The following is a 12,658-nucleotide window of genomic DNA, read 5'->3' as shown; positions in this document are numbered from 1 at the left end:
AGTTCTGTTGATCTGAATGATTTGTCACATATAACACAAATGGAGAAGATGTTTTGGTTTTTAATATACTTTATATTTTGATACATCATTTAATTAATACAATGTTTAGAGGTCATAGATATGAAGATAAGTTATTAAAACGTCTCTACACACAAACAGAAACATAATCTAAATAGAACCAATCATCAGTAACACATCTTTAAAAAGCATCACCTCTCTGCTCCTACAGTCACACAACACATTTACATATACACAAATAAACAACAATGTGTATTTACACATGATGGAAAACAATTGTAATGTTTTTATGTTTCAAACTAATTTAAAATGCTCAGAGTCAAAAGGGCTTTTCAGAATAATACATTTATTTATTTATTTAAAAGACAGAAATAACAAAATAAATGCATAAAAAAAGCAAATAAATAACGTTACCTCTGAGAAGTAGTGGGACAGAAGTATAAAGTGTTTTAAAATTGTACTCAAGTAAAATAGTTTCAGAAAATACTGAAGATGTTTAAAGTCTTCGTGGTTTGCAGCACTTTATTTCAGCCACCAGGTGGCGCCACTTTCACCTGCGGAAGAGAAGAGAAATATTCAAGTCACCTCATCGTCACTGATTGTTACTCAAAACGTTTTGCAGATATTTAAATAAATAAAAGAAAACTTCAGTAAATGAATGACGTCATTTAGAGACATTTAGACACTGTTTACTGTTAGTTAATGTTTTATCACAAAGCAGCTGTTTTATAAAGTGATATTTCATAATCTTCAGAATAAACGGAATTGTAAAAGTGCCGGAGGAACACACGCGGAGAGAAAAGGAAGACTGACATTCCTCCACAGTCTAGATACATGTTCCTCTTTATTTATTCATGCAGCACCAATTATACAAACATCACAGCCCAAATGCTCCACATGAAAAGAACAAAGGACAGAGACTATGAGGGACAGATTATCATCTTCAAAATAATTCCTCGAGACAACAGGAACTAGTTTGTAGAATCTAAAAGCGGAAGGAAACGTGCTTTCAGAATAAATGTATTTTATTTGTTATAACGATTCTTCGTGGATATTAGTTTGAATGATCAGCTTAGTTGCTGCGTTTCCTCTCTGAGAAAGAGGAAGTAGAGTTTTTTATAAAGTGCGCAACAAGGAAAAGCAGCTTGCACCTTTGTTGATTTGTGCAGATTCATCCGGATAAATGATTATATTATTGTTTATATGTATTAACACTGAACACTAACGTGTTTATGGATCCTGAAACGGTGGCTCGGGTCAACCCTTCTACATTTAGACTGAAGTGAAGTCAATAACCTGACAATAGACTATAAATTACATTATTGTCATATTTTATGTATTTTGTAGCCAAATATAGAAAAAATAAATCAGTTCATCAAGCCTATGATTTGTTAACTTTTAACCTCTACATTTTTTGTTTTAACACATCTTCATCACTTCCTGTTTTCACCTATATCGACATGAATAATGAGCAAAATGCTGAATCTGTTCAACGTGATTCATATGATCATAACACCAACATGAACACATGAAGTCATTGATTCATTACCTTGTACTGTGTAAAGATCTTCTATAAAGACGACAAAGTTGATGCTTCTGAATTCTTCTCATGAGCGACAAACAGCCAGCGAGGTGTCGATGTGCAGATAGTGTGTGGGATTTGACAAACCATCTTCCTCCGCCCCGCAAAGTCTAGCCTCGCCCCGCAAAGTATAGCCTCGCCCATCAAAGCTTTGAGAGTGATATAAAAGGAAGATGGTTTGTCAAATCCCACACACTATCTGCGCATCGACACCTCGCTGGCTGTTTGTCGCTCATGAGAAGAATTCAGAAGCATCAACTTTGTTGTCTTTATAGAAGATCTTTACACAGTACAAGGTAATGAATCAATGACTTCATGTGTTCATGTTGGTGTTGTTATCATATGAATCACGTTGAACAGATTCAGTATGTGAGGGTTGGTGCTGTTAGTTAGTCGCAGACAAAAATGTTAATTAGTGTCTGTGTGTGTGTGTGTGTGTGTGTGTGTGTGAGTGTGTGTGTGTGTGTGTGTGTGTGTGTGTGTGTGCTATACAGGTGTTCAGTTATTACAGAATGAGCTGAATGTAACTAGTGTAGTCTTATGCATGTGTAATGAGAAGTTATAAAGAGATGTAAACAGATAGTAAAACAGTAAGTAATGTAAAAGTGACATTTCAAAAGTAAAATACGGTGTCAAGTGATTTGAGCTCAACAGTCTAAAGTCTGATCTCATAGTGGATGAAGGTGTTTGGTGTTGGGAGTGAATGCTGCGGTAAAATAAAGTTATGATCACTTCTGTCTCCTCTCACAGGGAGGAGATGACCTGCTGCATCCTGCTGCTCTTCATCCTGACCTCCTGTGTCTGTGGTGAGTTCACTTCTTCTTGAACACAAATACATTGTACAAGAAAGAAGTGAAACAATAATACGACAGTTTTCTGAATGAACACTTTGTGATTTAATCTTCATATTTGATCAGTGCAGACACAACGTTTAGAGCATCAGGTCACCTCTTTCCTCTGTCCTCTCTCTTCCTCTCAGGGATGATTCAGTACCGTTACATGGGTCTGAGGTATCAGGCAGAGGAGGGCAGCAACATCACAGTGGAATGGAGCTTCTCGTCCAGAGACGACATTTCGATCCCCTCACTTAAGATCCACTGTGTGTCAGTGTCAGAGCTGAAGGTGTTCTATCATCAGGACAGCAGTGTTGACGAGTCTCTGCACGAGCAGTTTGCAGGACGGGTGCAGTGTGACAGAGACGCTCTCAGGACAGGACGCGTCCGGCTTCATCTGTCCAGAGTCAGCACTAATGACTCGGGCCTGTACCTCTGTAGGATGCTCACTGAGTTTGGCAGGAAGGTGAAGCAGTTCTCTCTCAACATCACTGGTGAGTCAGCACGAGGTTCATCTCATCTCAAGAGAACTTTGATACAAGTTCTTTACAGAAAGCAGCAGTCTGTATCTACATCTGACACAGATGATGTTTGGTCCTGTTTGTTAGCAGATGATTACAAACCTGTTACTTGATGATGCTCTAGATACTCTGAACCAAGAGTTTGAGGAGTGTAGTGAGTGTTCTGTGACCTGTTTTCTCCTCAGATAAATCACACACACACTTATAACTTTCTTTACAGCAGCCGCTGATGAGCCCAAACCTGTGACATCAAAACCAGAACCAGAACCACCAGAAACACCAGAACCAGCAGAACCAGCACCAGAGGGTCAGGGTAGAATCTGCCTCTATGTTGTACTGGGACTGGTGGCTGCAGCAGTAACAGCTGTTCTGGCTGCCTCTTGCTGGACTTCATCACATACATGCTCTCCAAGAAATAAAAGCTATAATTGTACACAAGTGATGTACAAAAACCATGAAGGCTATAGATAATCTCTGTAATGTAATCTTTGTACTGTAATATATCTATTTTATATCATATCTCTATCATGTGCATTTGACTTCTGATGTGATGAATCCTTCAGATCTGCCTGTTCTCATGTGAAACTGTCGTGGCAAACAGGAAGTGATGCTTTTGTTTTTAATGACAACAAATGAAGAAAAAAAGTTACTGTTCTGTTTTGTAATGTGCTCTCACTGTATTGAGTTAACACTGTATTAATGATGAAGACCACTAGAGGGAGCCTTTGTGTCTGCATGTTACAGCTGTGATCATTAGACCATCAGGCTCTTTAAATATAACTATGATCACTTTTACTTTATTTTATTTGTGAGGTTTTTGCTTCTTGTGTCATCTGACTTCTGATCTGATCAATTAAACATTAAAATGTTTCTTGTGTATTTCTATACTTTAGTTTAACGACCTGAAGAATCAGTTGATGAATGATTTGTATGTTTCTTTCCTAAATAAATAAAATGAGTTTAAATTCACTGAGCTGACTTTTGCATGAACTAGTTCTGTTGATCTGAATGATTTGTCACATATAACACAAATGGAGAAGATGTTTTGGTTTTTAATATACTTTATATTTTGATACATCATTTAATTAATACAATGTTTAGAGGTCATAGATATGAAGATAAGTTATTAAAACGTCTCTACACACAAACAGAAACATAATCTAAATAGAACCAATCATCAGTAACATCTTTAAAAAGCATCACCTCTCTGCTCCTACAGTCACACAACACATTTACATATACACAAATAAACAACAATGTACATTTACACATGATGGAAAACAATTGTAATGTTTTTATGTTTCAAACTAATTTAAAATGCTCAGAGTCAAAAGGGCTTTTCAGAATAATACATTTATTTATTTATTTAAAAGGCAGAAATAACAAAATAAATGCATAAAAAAAGCAAATAAATAACGTTACCTCTGAGATGTAGTGGAGTAAAAAGTACAATATGTACCTCTGAGAAGTAGTGGGACAGAAGTATAAAGTGTTTTAAAATTGTACTCCAGTAAAATAGTTTCAGAAAATACTGAAGATGTTTAAAGTCTTCGTGGTTTGTAGCACTTTATTTCAGCCACCAGGTGGCGCCACTTTCACCTGCGGAAGAGAAGAGAAATATTCAAGTCACCTCATCGTCACTGATTGTTACTCAAAACGTTTTGCAGATATTTAAATAAATAAAAGAAAACTTCAGTAAATGAATGACGTCATTTAGAGACATTTAGACACTGTTTACTGTTAGTTAATGTTTTATCACAAAGCAGCTGTTTTATAAAGTGATATTTCATAATCTTCAGAATAAACGGAATTGTAAAAGTGCTGGAGGAACACACGCGGAGAGAAAAGGAAGACTGACATTCCTCCACAGTCTAGATACATGTTCCACTTTATTTATTCATGCAGCACCATTTATACAAACATCACAGCCCAAATGCTCCACATGAAAAGAACAAAGAACAGAGACTATGAGGGACAGATTATCATCTTCAAAATAATTCCTCGAGACAACAGGAACTAGTTTGTAGAATCTAAAAGCGGAAGTAAACGTGCTTTCAGAATAAATGTATTTTATTTGTTATAACGATTCTTCGTGGATATTAGTTTGAATGATCAGCTTAGTTGCTGCGTTTCCTCTCTGAGAAAGAGGAAGTAGAGTTTTTATAAAGAGCGCAACAAGGAAAAGCAGCTTGCACCTTTGTTGATTTGTGCAGATTCATCCGGATAAATGATTATATTATTGTTTATATGTATTAACACTGAACACTAACGTGTTTATGGATCCTGAAACGGTGGCTCGGGTCAACCCTTCTACATTTAGACTGAAGTGAAGTCAATAACCTGACAATAGACTATAAATTACATTATTGTCATATTTTATGTATTTTGTAGCCAAATATAGAAAAAATAAATCAGTTCATCAAGCCTATGATTTGTTAACTTTTAACCTCTACATTTTTTGTTTTAACACATCTTCATCACTTCCTGTTTTCACCTATATCGACATGAATAATGAGCAAAATGCTGAATCTGTTCAACGTGATTCATATGATAATAACACCAACATGAACACATGAAGTCATTGATTCATTACCTTGTACTGTGTAAAGATCTTCTATAAAGACGACAAAGTTGATGCTTCTGAATTCTTCTCATGAGCGACAAACAGCCAGCGAGGTGTCGATGTGCAGATAGTGTGTGGGATTTGACAAACCATCTTCCTCCGCCCAGCAAAACCGAGACTCCGCCCCTCAAAATTATGAGACTCCGCCCCTCATAGTTGTGAGACTCCGCCCCTCAAAATTGTGAGACTCCGCCCCTCAAAGTTCTGAGACTCCGCCCCTCACAGTTTTGAGACTCCGCCCCTCAAAGTTTTGAGACTCCGCCCCTCAAAGTGTTGAGACTCCGCCCCTCAAAGTTTTGAGACTCCGCCCCTCAACGTTTTGAGACTCCGCCCCTCAAAGTTTTGAGACTCCGCCCCTCAAAGTTTTGAGACTCCGCCCCTCAAAGTTTTGAGAGTGATATAAAAGGAAGATGGTTTGTCAAATCCCACACACTATCTGCACATCGACACCTCGCTGGCTGTTTGTCGCTCATGAGAAGAATTCAGAAGCATCAACTTTGTCGTCTTTATAGAAGATCTTTACACAGTACAAGGTAATGAATCAATGACTTCATGTGTTCATGTTGGTGTTGTTATCATATGAATCACGTTGAACAGAGTCAGTATGTGAGGGTTGGTGCTGTTAGTTAGTCGCAGACAAAAATGTTAATTAGTGTCTGTGTGTGTGTGTGTGTGTCTGTGTGTGTGTGTGTGTGTGTGCGCGTGCGTGTGTGTGTGTGTGTGTGTGTGTGTGTGTGTGTGTGTGTGTGTGTGTGTGTGCTATACAGGTGTTCAGTTATTACAGAATGAGCTGAATGTAACTTGTGTAGTCTTATGCATGTGTAATGAGAAGTTATAAAGAGATGTAAACAGATAGTAAAACAGTAAGTAATGTAAAAGTGACATTTCAAAAGTAAAATACGGTGTCAAGTGATTTGAGCTCAACAGTCTAAAGTCTGATCTCATAGTGGATGAAGGTGTTTGGTGTTGGGAGTGAATGCTGCGGTAAAATAAAGTTATGATCACCTCTGTCTCCTCTCACAGGGAGGAGATGACCTGCTGCATCCTGCTGCTCTTCATCCTGACCTCCTGTGTCTGTGGTGAGTTGACTTCTTCTTGAACACAAATACATTGTACAAGAAAGAAGTGAGAAAATACTACGACAGTTTACTGAATGAACACTTTGTGATTTAATCTTCATATTTGATCAGTGCAGACACAACGTTTAGAGCATCAGGTCACCTCTTTCCTCTGTCCTCTCTCTTCCTCTCAGGGATGATTCAGTACCGTTACATGGGTCTGAGGTATCAGGCAGAGGAGGGCAGCAACATCACAGTGGAATGGAGCTTCTCGTCCAGAGACGACATTTCGATCCCCTCACTTAAGATCCACTGTGTGTCAGTGTCAGAGCTGAAGGTGTTCTATCATCAGGACAGCAGTGTTGACGAGTCTCTGCACGAGCAGTTTGCAGGACGGGTGCAGTGTGACAGAGACGCTCTCAGGACAGGACGCATCCGGCTTCATCTGTCCAGAGTCAGCACTAATGACTCGGGCCTGTACCTCTGTAGGATGCTCACTGAGTTTGGCAGGAAGGTGAAGCAGTTCTCTCTCAACATCACTGGTGAGTCAGCACGAGGTTCATCTCATCTCAAGAGAACTTTGATACAAGTTCTTTACAGAAAGCAGCAGTCTGTATCTACATCTGACACAGATGATGTTTGGTCCTGTTTGTTAGCAGATGATTACAAACCTGTTACTTGATGATGCTCTAGATACTCTGAACCAAGAGTTTGAGGAGTGTAGTGAGTGTTCTGTGACCTGTTTTCTCCTCAGATAAATCACACACACACTTATAACTTTCTTTACAGCAGCCGCTGATGAGCCCAAACCTGTGACATCAAAACCAGAACCAGAACCACCAGAAACACCAGAACCAGCACCAGAGGGTCGGGGGAGAATCTGCCTCTATGTTGTACTGGGACTGGTGGCTGCAGCAGTAACAGCTGTTCTGGCTGCCTCTTGCTGGACTTCATCACATACATGCTCTCCAAGAAATAAAAGCTATAATTGTACACAAGTGATGTACAAAAACCATGAAGGCTATAGATAATCTCTGTAATGTAATCTTTGTACTGTAATATATCTATTTTATATCATATCTCTATCATGTGCATTTGACTTCTGATGTGATGAATCCTTCAGATCTGCCTGTTCTCATGTGAAACTGTCGTGGCAAACAGGAAGTGATGCTTTTGTTTTTAATGACAACAAATGAAGAAAAAAAGTTACTGTTCTGTTTTGTAATGTGCTCTCACTGTATTGAGTTAACACTGTATTAATGATGAAGACCACTAGAGGGAGCCTTTGTGTCTGCATGTTACAGCTGTGATCATTAGACCATCAGGCTCTTTAAATATAACTATGATCACTTTTATTTTATTTTATTTGTGAGGTTTTTGCTTCTTGTGTCATCTGACTTCTGATCTGATCAATTAAACATTAAGATGTTTCTTGTGTATTTCTATACTTTAGTTTAACAACCTGAAGAATCAGTTGATGAATGATTTGTATGTTTCTTTCCTAAATAAATAAAATGAATTTAAATTCACTGAGCTGACTTTTGCATGAACTAGTTCTGTTGATCTGAATGATTTGTCACATATAACACAAATGGAGAAGATGTTTTGGTTTTTAATATACTTTATATTTTGACACATCATTTAATTAATACAATGTTTAGAGGTCATAGATATGAAGATAAGTTATTAAAACGTCTCTACACACAAACAGAAACATAATCTAAATAGAACCAATCATCAGTAACACATCTTTAAAAAGCATCACCTCTCTGCTCCTACAGTCACACAACACATTTACATATACACAAATAAACAACAATGTGTATTTACACATGATGGAAAACAATTGTAATGTTTTTATGTTTCAAACTAATTTAAAATGCTCAGAGTCAAAAGGGCTTTGCAGAATAATACATTTATTTATTTATTTAAAAGACAGAAATAACAAAATAAATGCATAAAAAAAGCAAATAAATAACGTTACCTCTGAGATGTAGTGGAGTAAAAAGTACAATATGTACCTCTGAGAAGTAGTGGGACAGAAGTATAAAGTGTTTTAAAATTGTACTCAAGTAAAATAGTTTCAGAAAATACTGAAGATGTTTAAAGTCTTCGTGGTTTGCAGCACTTTATTTCAGCCACCAGGTGGCGCCACTTTCACCTGCGGAAGAGAAGAGAAATATTCAAGTCACCTCATCGTCACTGATTGTTACTCAAAACGTTTTGCAGATATTTAAATAAATAAAAGAAAACTTCAGTAAATGAATGACGTCATTTAGAGACATTTAGACACTGTTTACTGTTAGTTAATGTTTTATCACAAAGCAGCTGTTTTATAAAGTGATATTTCATAATCTTCAGAATAAACGGAATTGTAAAAGTGCCGGAGGAACACACGCGGAGAGAAAAGGAAGACTGACATTCCTCCACAGTCTAGATACATGTTCCTCTTTATTTATTCATGCAGCACCAATTATACAAACATCACAGCCCAAATGCTCCACATGAAAAGAACAAAGGACAGAGACTATGAGGGACAGATTATCATCTTCAAAATAATTCCTCGAGACAACAGGAACTAGTTTGTAGAATCTAAAAGCGGAAGGAAACGTGCTTTCAGAATAAATGTATTTTATTTGTTATAACGATTCTTCGTGGATATTAGTTTGAATGATCAGCTTAGTTGCTGCGTTTCCTCTCTGAGAAAGAGGAAGTAGAGTTTTTTATAAAGTGCGCAACAAGGAAAAGCAGCTTGCACCTTTGTTGATTTGTGCAGATTCATCCGGATAAATGATTATATTATTGTTTATATGTATTAACACTGAACACTAACGTGTTTATGGATCCTGAAACGGTGGCTCGGGTCAACCCTTCTACATTTAGACTGAAGTGAAGTCAATAACCTGACAATAGACTATAAATTACATTATTGTCATATTTTATGTATTTTGTAGCCAAATATAGAAAAAATAAATCAGTTCATCAAGCCTATGATTTGTTAACTTTTAACCTCTACATTTTTTGTTTTAACACATCTTCATCACTTCCTGTTTTCACCTATATCGACATGAATAATGAGCAAAATGCTGAATCTGTTCAACGTGATTCATATGATCATAACACCAACATGAACACATGAAGTCATTGATTCATTACCTTGTACTGTGTAAAGATCTTCTATAAAGACGACAAAGTTGATGCTTCTGAATTCTTCTCATGAGCGACAAACAGCCAGCGAGGTGTCGATGTGCAGATAGTGTGTGGGATTTGACAAACCATCTTCCTCCGCCCCGCAAAGTCTAGCCTCGCCCCGCAAAGTATAGCCTCGCCCATCAAAGCTTTGAGAGTGATATAAAAGGAAGATGGTTTGTCAAATCCCACACACTATCTGCGCATCGACACCTCGCTGGCTGTTTGTCGCTCATGAGAAGAATTCAGAAGCATCAACTTTGTTGTCTTTATAGAAGATCTTTACACAGTACAAGGTAATGAATCAATGACTTCATGTGTTCATGTTGGTGTTGTTATCATATGAATCACGTTGAACAGATTCAGTATGTGAGGGTTGGTGCTGTTAGTTAGTCGCAGACAAAAATGTTAATTAGTGTCTGTGTGTGTGTGTGTGTGTGTGTGTGTGTGTGTGTGTGTGTGTGTGTGTGTGTGTGTGTGTGTGTGTGTGCTATACAGGTGTTCAGTTATTACAGAATGAGCTGAATGTAACTAGTGTAGTCTTATGCATGTGTAATGAGAAGTTATAAAGAGATGTAAACAGATAGTAAAACAGTAAGTAATGTAAAAGTGACATTTCAAAAGTAAAATACGGTGTCAAGTGATTTGAGCTCAACAGTCTAAAGTCTGATCTCATAGTGGATGAAGGTGTTTGGTGTTGGGAGTGAATGCTGCGGTAAAATAAAGTTATGATCACTTCTGTCTCCTCTCACAGGGAGGAGATGACCTGCTGCATCCTGCTGCTCTTCATCCTGACCTCCTGTGTCTGTGGTGAGTTCACTTCTTCTTGAACACAAATACATTGTACAAGAAAGAAGTGAAACAATAATACGACAGTTTTCTGAATGAACACTTTGTGATTTAATCTTCATATTTGATCAGTGCAGACACAACGTTTAGAGCATCAGGTCACCTCTTTCCTCTGTCCTCTCTCTTCCTCTCAGGGATGATTCAGTACCGTTACATGGGTCTGAGGTATCAGGCAGAGGAGGGCAGCAACATCACAGTGGAATGGAGCTTCTCGTCCAGAGACGACATTTCGATCCCCTCACTTAAGATCCACTGTGTGTCAGTGTCAGAGCTGAAGGTGTTCTATCATCAGGACAGCAGTGTTGACGAGTCTCTGCACGAGCAGTTTGCAGGACGGGTGCAGTGTGACAGAGACGCTCTCAGGACAGGACGTGTCCGGCTTCATCTGTCCAGAGTCAGCACTAATGACTCGGGCCTGTACCTCTGTAGGATGCTCACTGAGTTTGGCAGGAAGGTGAAGCAGTTCTCTCTCAACATCACTGGTGAGTCAGCACGAGGTTCATCTCATCTCAAGAGAACTTTGATACAAGTTCTTTACAGAAAGCAGCAGTCTGTATCTACATCTGACACAGATGATGTTTGGTCCTGTTTGTTAGCAGATGATTACAAACCTGTTACTTGATGATGCTCTAGATACTCTGAACCAAGAGTTTGAGGAGTGTAGTGAGTGTTCTGTGACCTGTTTTCTCCTCAGATAAATCACACACACACTTATAACTTTCTTTACAGCAGCCGCTGATGAGCCCAAACCTGTGACATCAAAACCAGAACCAGAACCACCAGAAACACCAGAACCAGCAGAACCAGCACCAGAGGGTCAGGGGAGAATCTGCCTCTATGTTGTACTGGGACTGGTGGCTGCAGCAGTAACAGCTGTTCTGGCTGCCTCTTGCTGGACTTCATCACATACATGCTCTCCAAGAAATAAAAGCTATAATTGTACACAAGTGATGTACAAAAACCATGAAGGCTATAGATAATCTCTGTAATGTAATCTTTGTACTGTAATATATCTATTTTATATCATATCTCTATCATGTGCATTTGACTTCTGATGTGATGAATCCTTCAGATCTGCCTGTTCTCATGTGAAACTGTCGTGGCAAACAGGAAGTGATGCTTTTGTTTTTAATGACAACAAATGAAGAAAAAAAGTTACTGTTCTGTTTTGTAATGTGCTCTCACTGTATTGAGTTAACACTGTATTAATGATGAAGACCACTAGAGGGAGCCTTTGTGTCTGCATGTTACAGCTGTGATCATTAGACCATCAGGCTCTTTAAATATAACTATGATCACTTTTACTTTATTTTATTTGTGAGGTTTTTGCTTCTTGTGTCATCTGACTTCTGATCTGATCAATTAAACATTAAAATGTTTCTTGTGTATTTCTATACTTTAGTTTAACGACCTGAAGAATCAGTTGTTGAATGATTTGTATGTTTCTTTCCTAAATAAATAAAATGAGTTTAAATTCACTGAGCTGACTTTTGCATGAACTAGTTCTGTTGATCTGAATGATTTGTCACATATAACACAAATGGAGAAGATGTTTTGGTTTTTAATATACTTTATATTTTGACACATCATTTAATTAATACAATGTTTAGAGGTCATAGATATGAAGATAAGTTATTAAAACGTCTCTACACACAAACAGAAACATAATCTAAATAGAACCAATCATCAGTAACATCTTTAAAAAGCATCACCTCTCTGCTCCTACAGTCACACAACACATTTACATATACACAAATAAACAACAATGTACATTTACACATGATGGAAAACAATTGTAATGTTTTTATGTTTCAAACTAATTTAAAATGCTCAGAGTCAAAAGGGCTTTTCAGAATAATACATTTATTTATTTATTTAAAAGGCAGAAATAACAAAATAAATGCATAAAAAAAGCAAATAAATAACGTTACCTCTGAGATGTAGTGGAGTAAAAAGTACAATATGTACCTCTGAGAAGTAGTGGG

General features: G+C 37.7%; 3 protein-coding genes and 3 long non-coding RNA genes across 8 annotated transcripts; 3 read left to right on the top strand and 3 right to left on the bottom strand.

Annotated features, from left to right (window-relative positions):
* Positions 1-40: 40 nt before the first annotated feature.
* Positions 41-1,695, bottom strand: LOC142950789 (uncharacterized). Its single transcript, XR_012954515.1, has 2 exons — positions 1,568-1,695; positions 41-572 (listed from the first exon to the last, which is right to left on the bottom strand). It is a non-coding gene; the product is annotated as an uncharacterized LOC142950789 (long non-coding RNA).
* Positions 1,696-2,354: 659 nt separating this feature from the next.
* LOC142950786 (uncharacterized) lies at positions 2,355-3,923 on the top strand. Of its 2 annotated transcripts, none has more exons than XM_076092390.1 (3): positions 2,355-2,406; positions 2,580-2,927; positions 3,178-3,923. In XM_076092390.1, exons 1-3 carry the CDS (start codon positions 2,358-2,360, stop codon positions 3,423-3,425), a joined length of 645 nt encoding a protein of 214 aa, XP_075948505.1. In that variant the 5' UTR covers positions 2,355-2,357; the 3' UTR covers positions 3,426-3,923. The 2 variants fall into 2 exon arrangements, with proteins under 2 accessions (XP_075948505.1, XP_075948504.1); XM_076092389.1 differs by having other exon boundaries at positions 3,175-3,923.
* Positions 3,924-3,986: 63 nt separating this feature from the next.
* LOC142950787 (uncharacterized) lies at positions 3,987-5,675 on the bottom strand. The gene is made up of 2 exons (XR_012954514.1): positions 5,548-5,675; positions 3,987-4,553 (listed from the first exon to the last, which is right to left on the bottom strand). It is a non-coding gene; the product is annotated as an uncharacterized LOC142950787 (long non-coding RNA).
* A 929-nt stretch (positions 5,676-6,604) lies between these two features.
* On the top strand, positions 6,605-8,164 carry LOC142950784 (uncharacterized). The gene is made up of 3 exons (XM_076092388.1): positions 6,605-6,656; positions 6,830-7,177; positions 7,425-8,164. The coding sequence occupies exons 1-3, from the start codon at positions 6,608-6,610 to the stop codon at positions 7,664-7,666; spliced, it is 639 nt and encodes a 212-aa protein (XP_075948503.1). The 5' UTR covers positions 6,605-6,607; the 3' UTR covers positions 7,667-8,164.
* A 74-nt stretch (positions 8,165-8,238) lies between these two features.
* LOC142950785 (uncharacterized) lies at positions 8,239-9,919 on the bottom strand. 2 transcript variants are annotated; one of them, XR_012954513.1, is made up of 3 exons: positions 9,792-9,919; positions 8,657-8,796; positions 8,239-8,619 (listed from the first exon to the last, which is right to left on the bottom strand). It is a non-coding gene; the product is annotated as an uncharacterized LOC142950785 (long non-coding RNA). The 2 variants fall into 2 exon arrangements; XR_012954512.1 differs by having other exon boundaries at positions 8,239-8,796.
* Positions 9,920-10,582: 663 nt separating this feature from the next.
* Positions 10,583-12,052, top strand: LOC142950662 (uncharacterized). The gene is made up of 3 exons (XM_076092221.1): positions 10,583-10,634; positions 10,808-11,155; positions 11,403-12,052. Exons 1-3 carry the CDS (start codon positions 10,586-10,588, stop codon positions 11,651-11,653), a joined length of 648 nt encoding a protein of 215 aa, XP_075948336.1. The 5' UTR covers positions 10,583-10,585; the 3' UTR covers positions 11,654-12,052.
* Positions 12,053-12,658: the final 606 nt, after the last annotated feature.

Source organism: Anarhichas minor, unplaced genomic scaffold, assembly GCF_050575085.1.
Source record: "Anarhichas minor isolate MPS153535 unplaced genomic scaffold, ASM5057508v1 ptg000016l, whole genome shotgun sequence".
Taxonomy (NCBI): Eukaryota; Metazoa; Chordata; class Actinopteri; order Perciformes; family Anarhichadidae; genus Anarhichas; species Anarhichas minor.
Note: the sequence above shows the minus strand (reverse complement) of the source record. Positions and strands in the feature narration are given on the sequence as shown.

Excerpts from the sequence above, each read along its gene's own strand:
- LOC142950662 (XM_076092221.1), top strand. The coding sequence starts at position 10,586 with ATGACCTGCTGCATCCTGCTGCTCTTCATCCTGACCTCCTGTGTCTGT. Across the intron at positions 10,635-10,807 it reads CCTGACCTCCTGTGTCTGTG|GGATGATTCAGTACCGTTAC; the intron begins GTGAGTTCACTT and ends TCTTCCTCTCAG. Across the intron at positions 11,156-11,402 it reads GTTCTCTCTCAACATCACTG|CAGCCGCTGATGAGCCCAAA; the intron begins GTGAGTCAGCAC and ends CTTTCTTTACAG.
- LOC142950784 (XM_076092388.1), top strand. The coding sequence starts at position 6,608 with ATGACCTGCTGCATCCTGCTGCTCTTCATCCTGACCTCCTGTGTCTGT. Across the intron at positions 6,657-6,829 it reads CCTGACCTCCTGTGTCTGTG|GGATGATTCAGTACCGTTAC; the intron begins GTGAGTTGACTT and ends TCTTCCTCTCAG. Across the intron at positions 7,178-7,424 it reads GTTCTCTCTCAACATCACTG|CAGCCGCTGATGAGCCCAAA; the intron begins GTGAGTCAGCAC and ends CTTTCTTTACAG.
- LOC142950786 (XM_076092389.1), top strand. The coding sequence starts at position 2,358 with ATGACCTGCTGCATCCTGCTGCTCTTCATCCTGACCTCCTGTGTCTGT. Across the intron at positions 2,407-2,579 it reads CCTGACCTCCTGTGTCTGTG|GGATGATTCAGTACCGTTAC; the intron begins GTGAGTTCACTT and ends TCTTCCTCTCAG. Across the intron at positions 2,928-3,174 it reads GTTCTCTCTCAACATCACTG|CAGCCGCTGATGAGCCCAAA; the intron begins GTGAGTCAGCAC and ends CTTTCTTTACAG.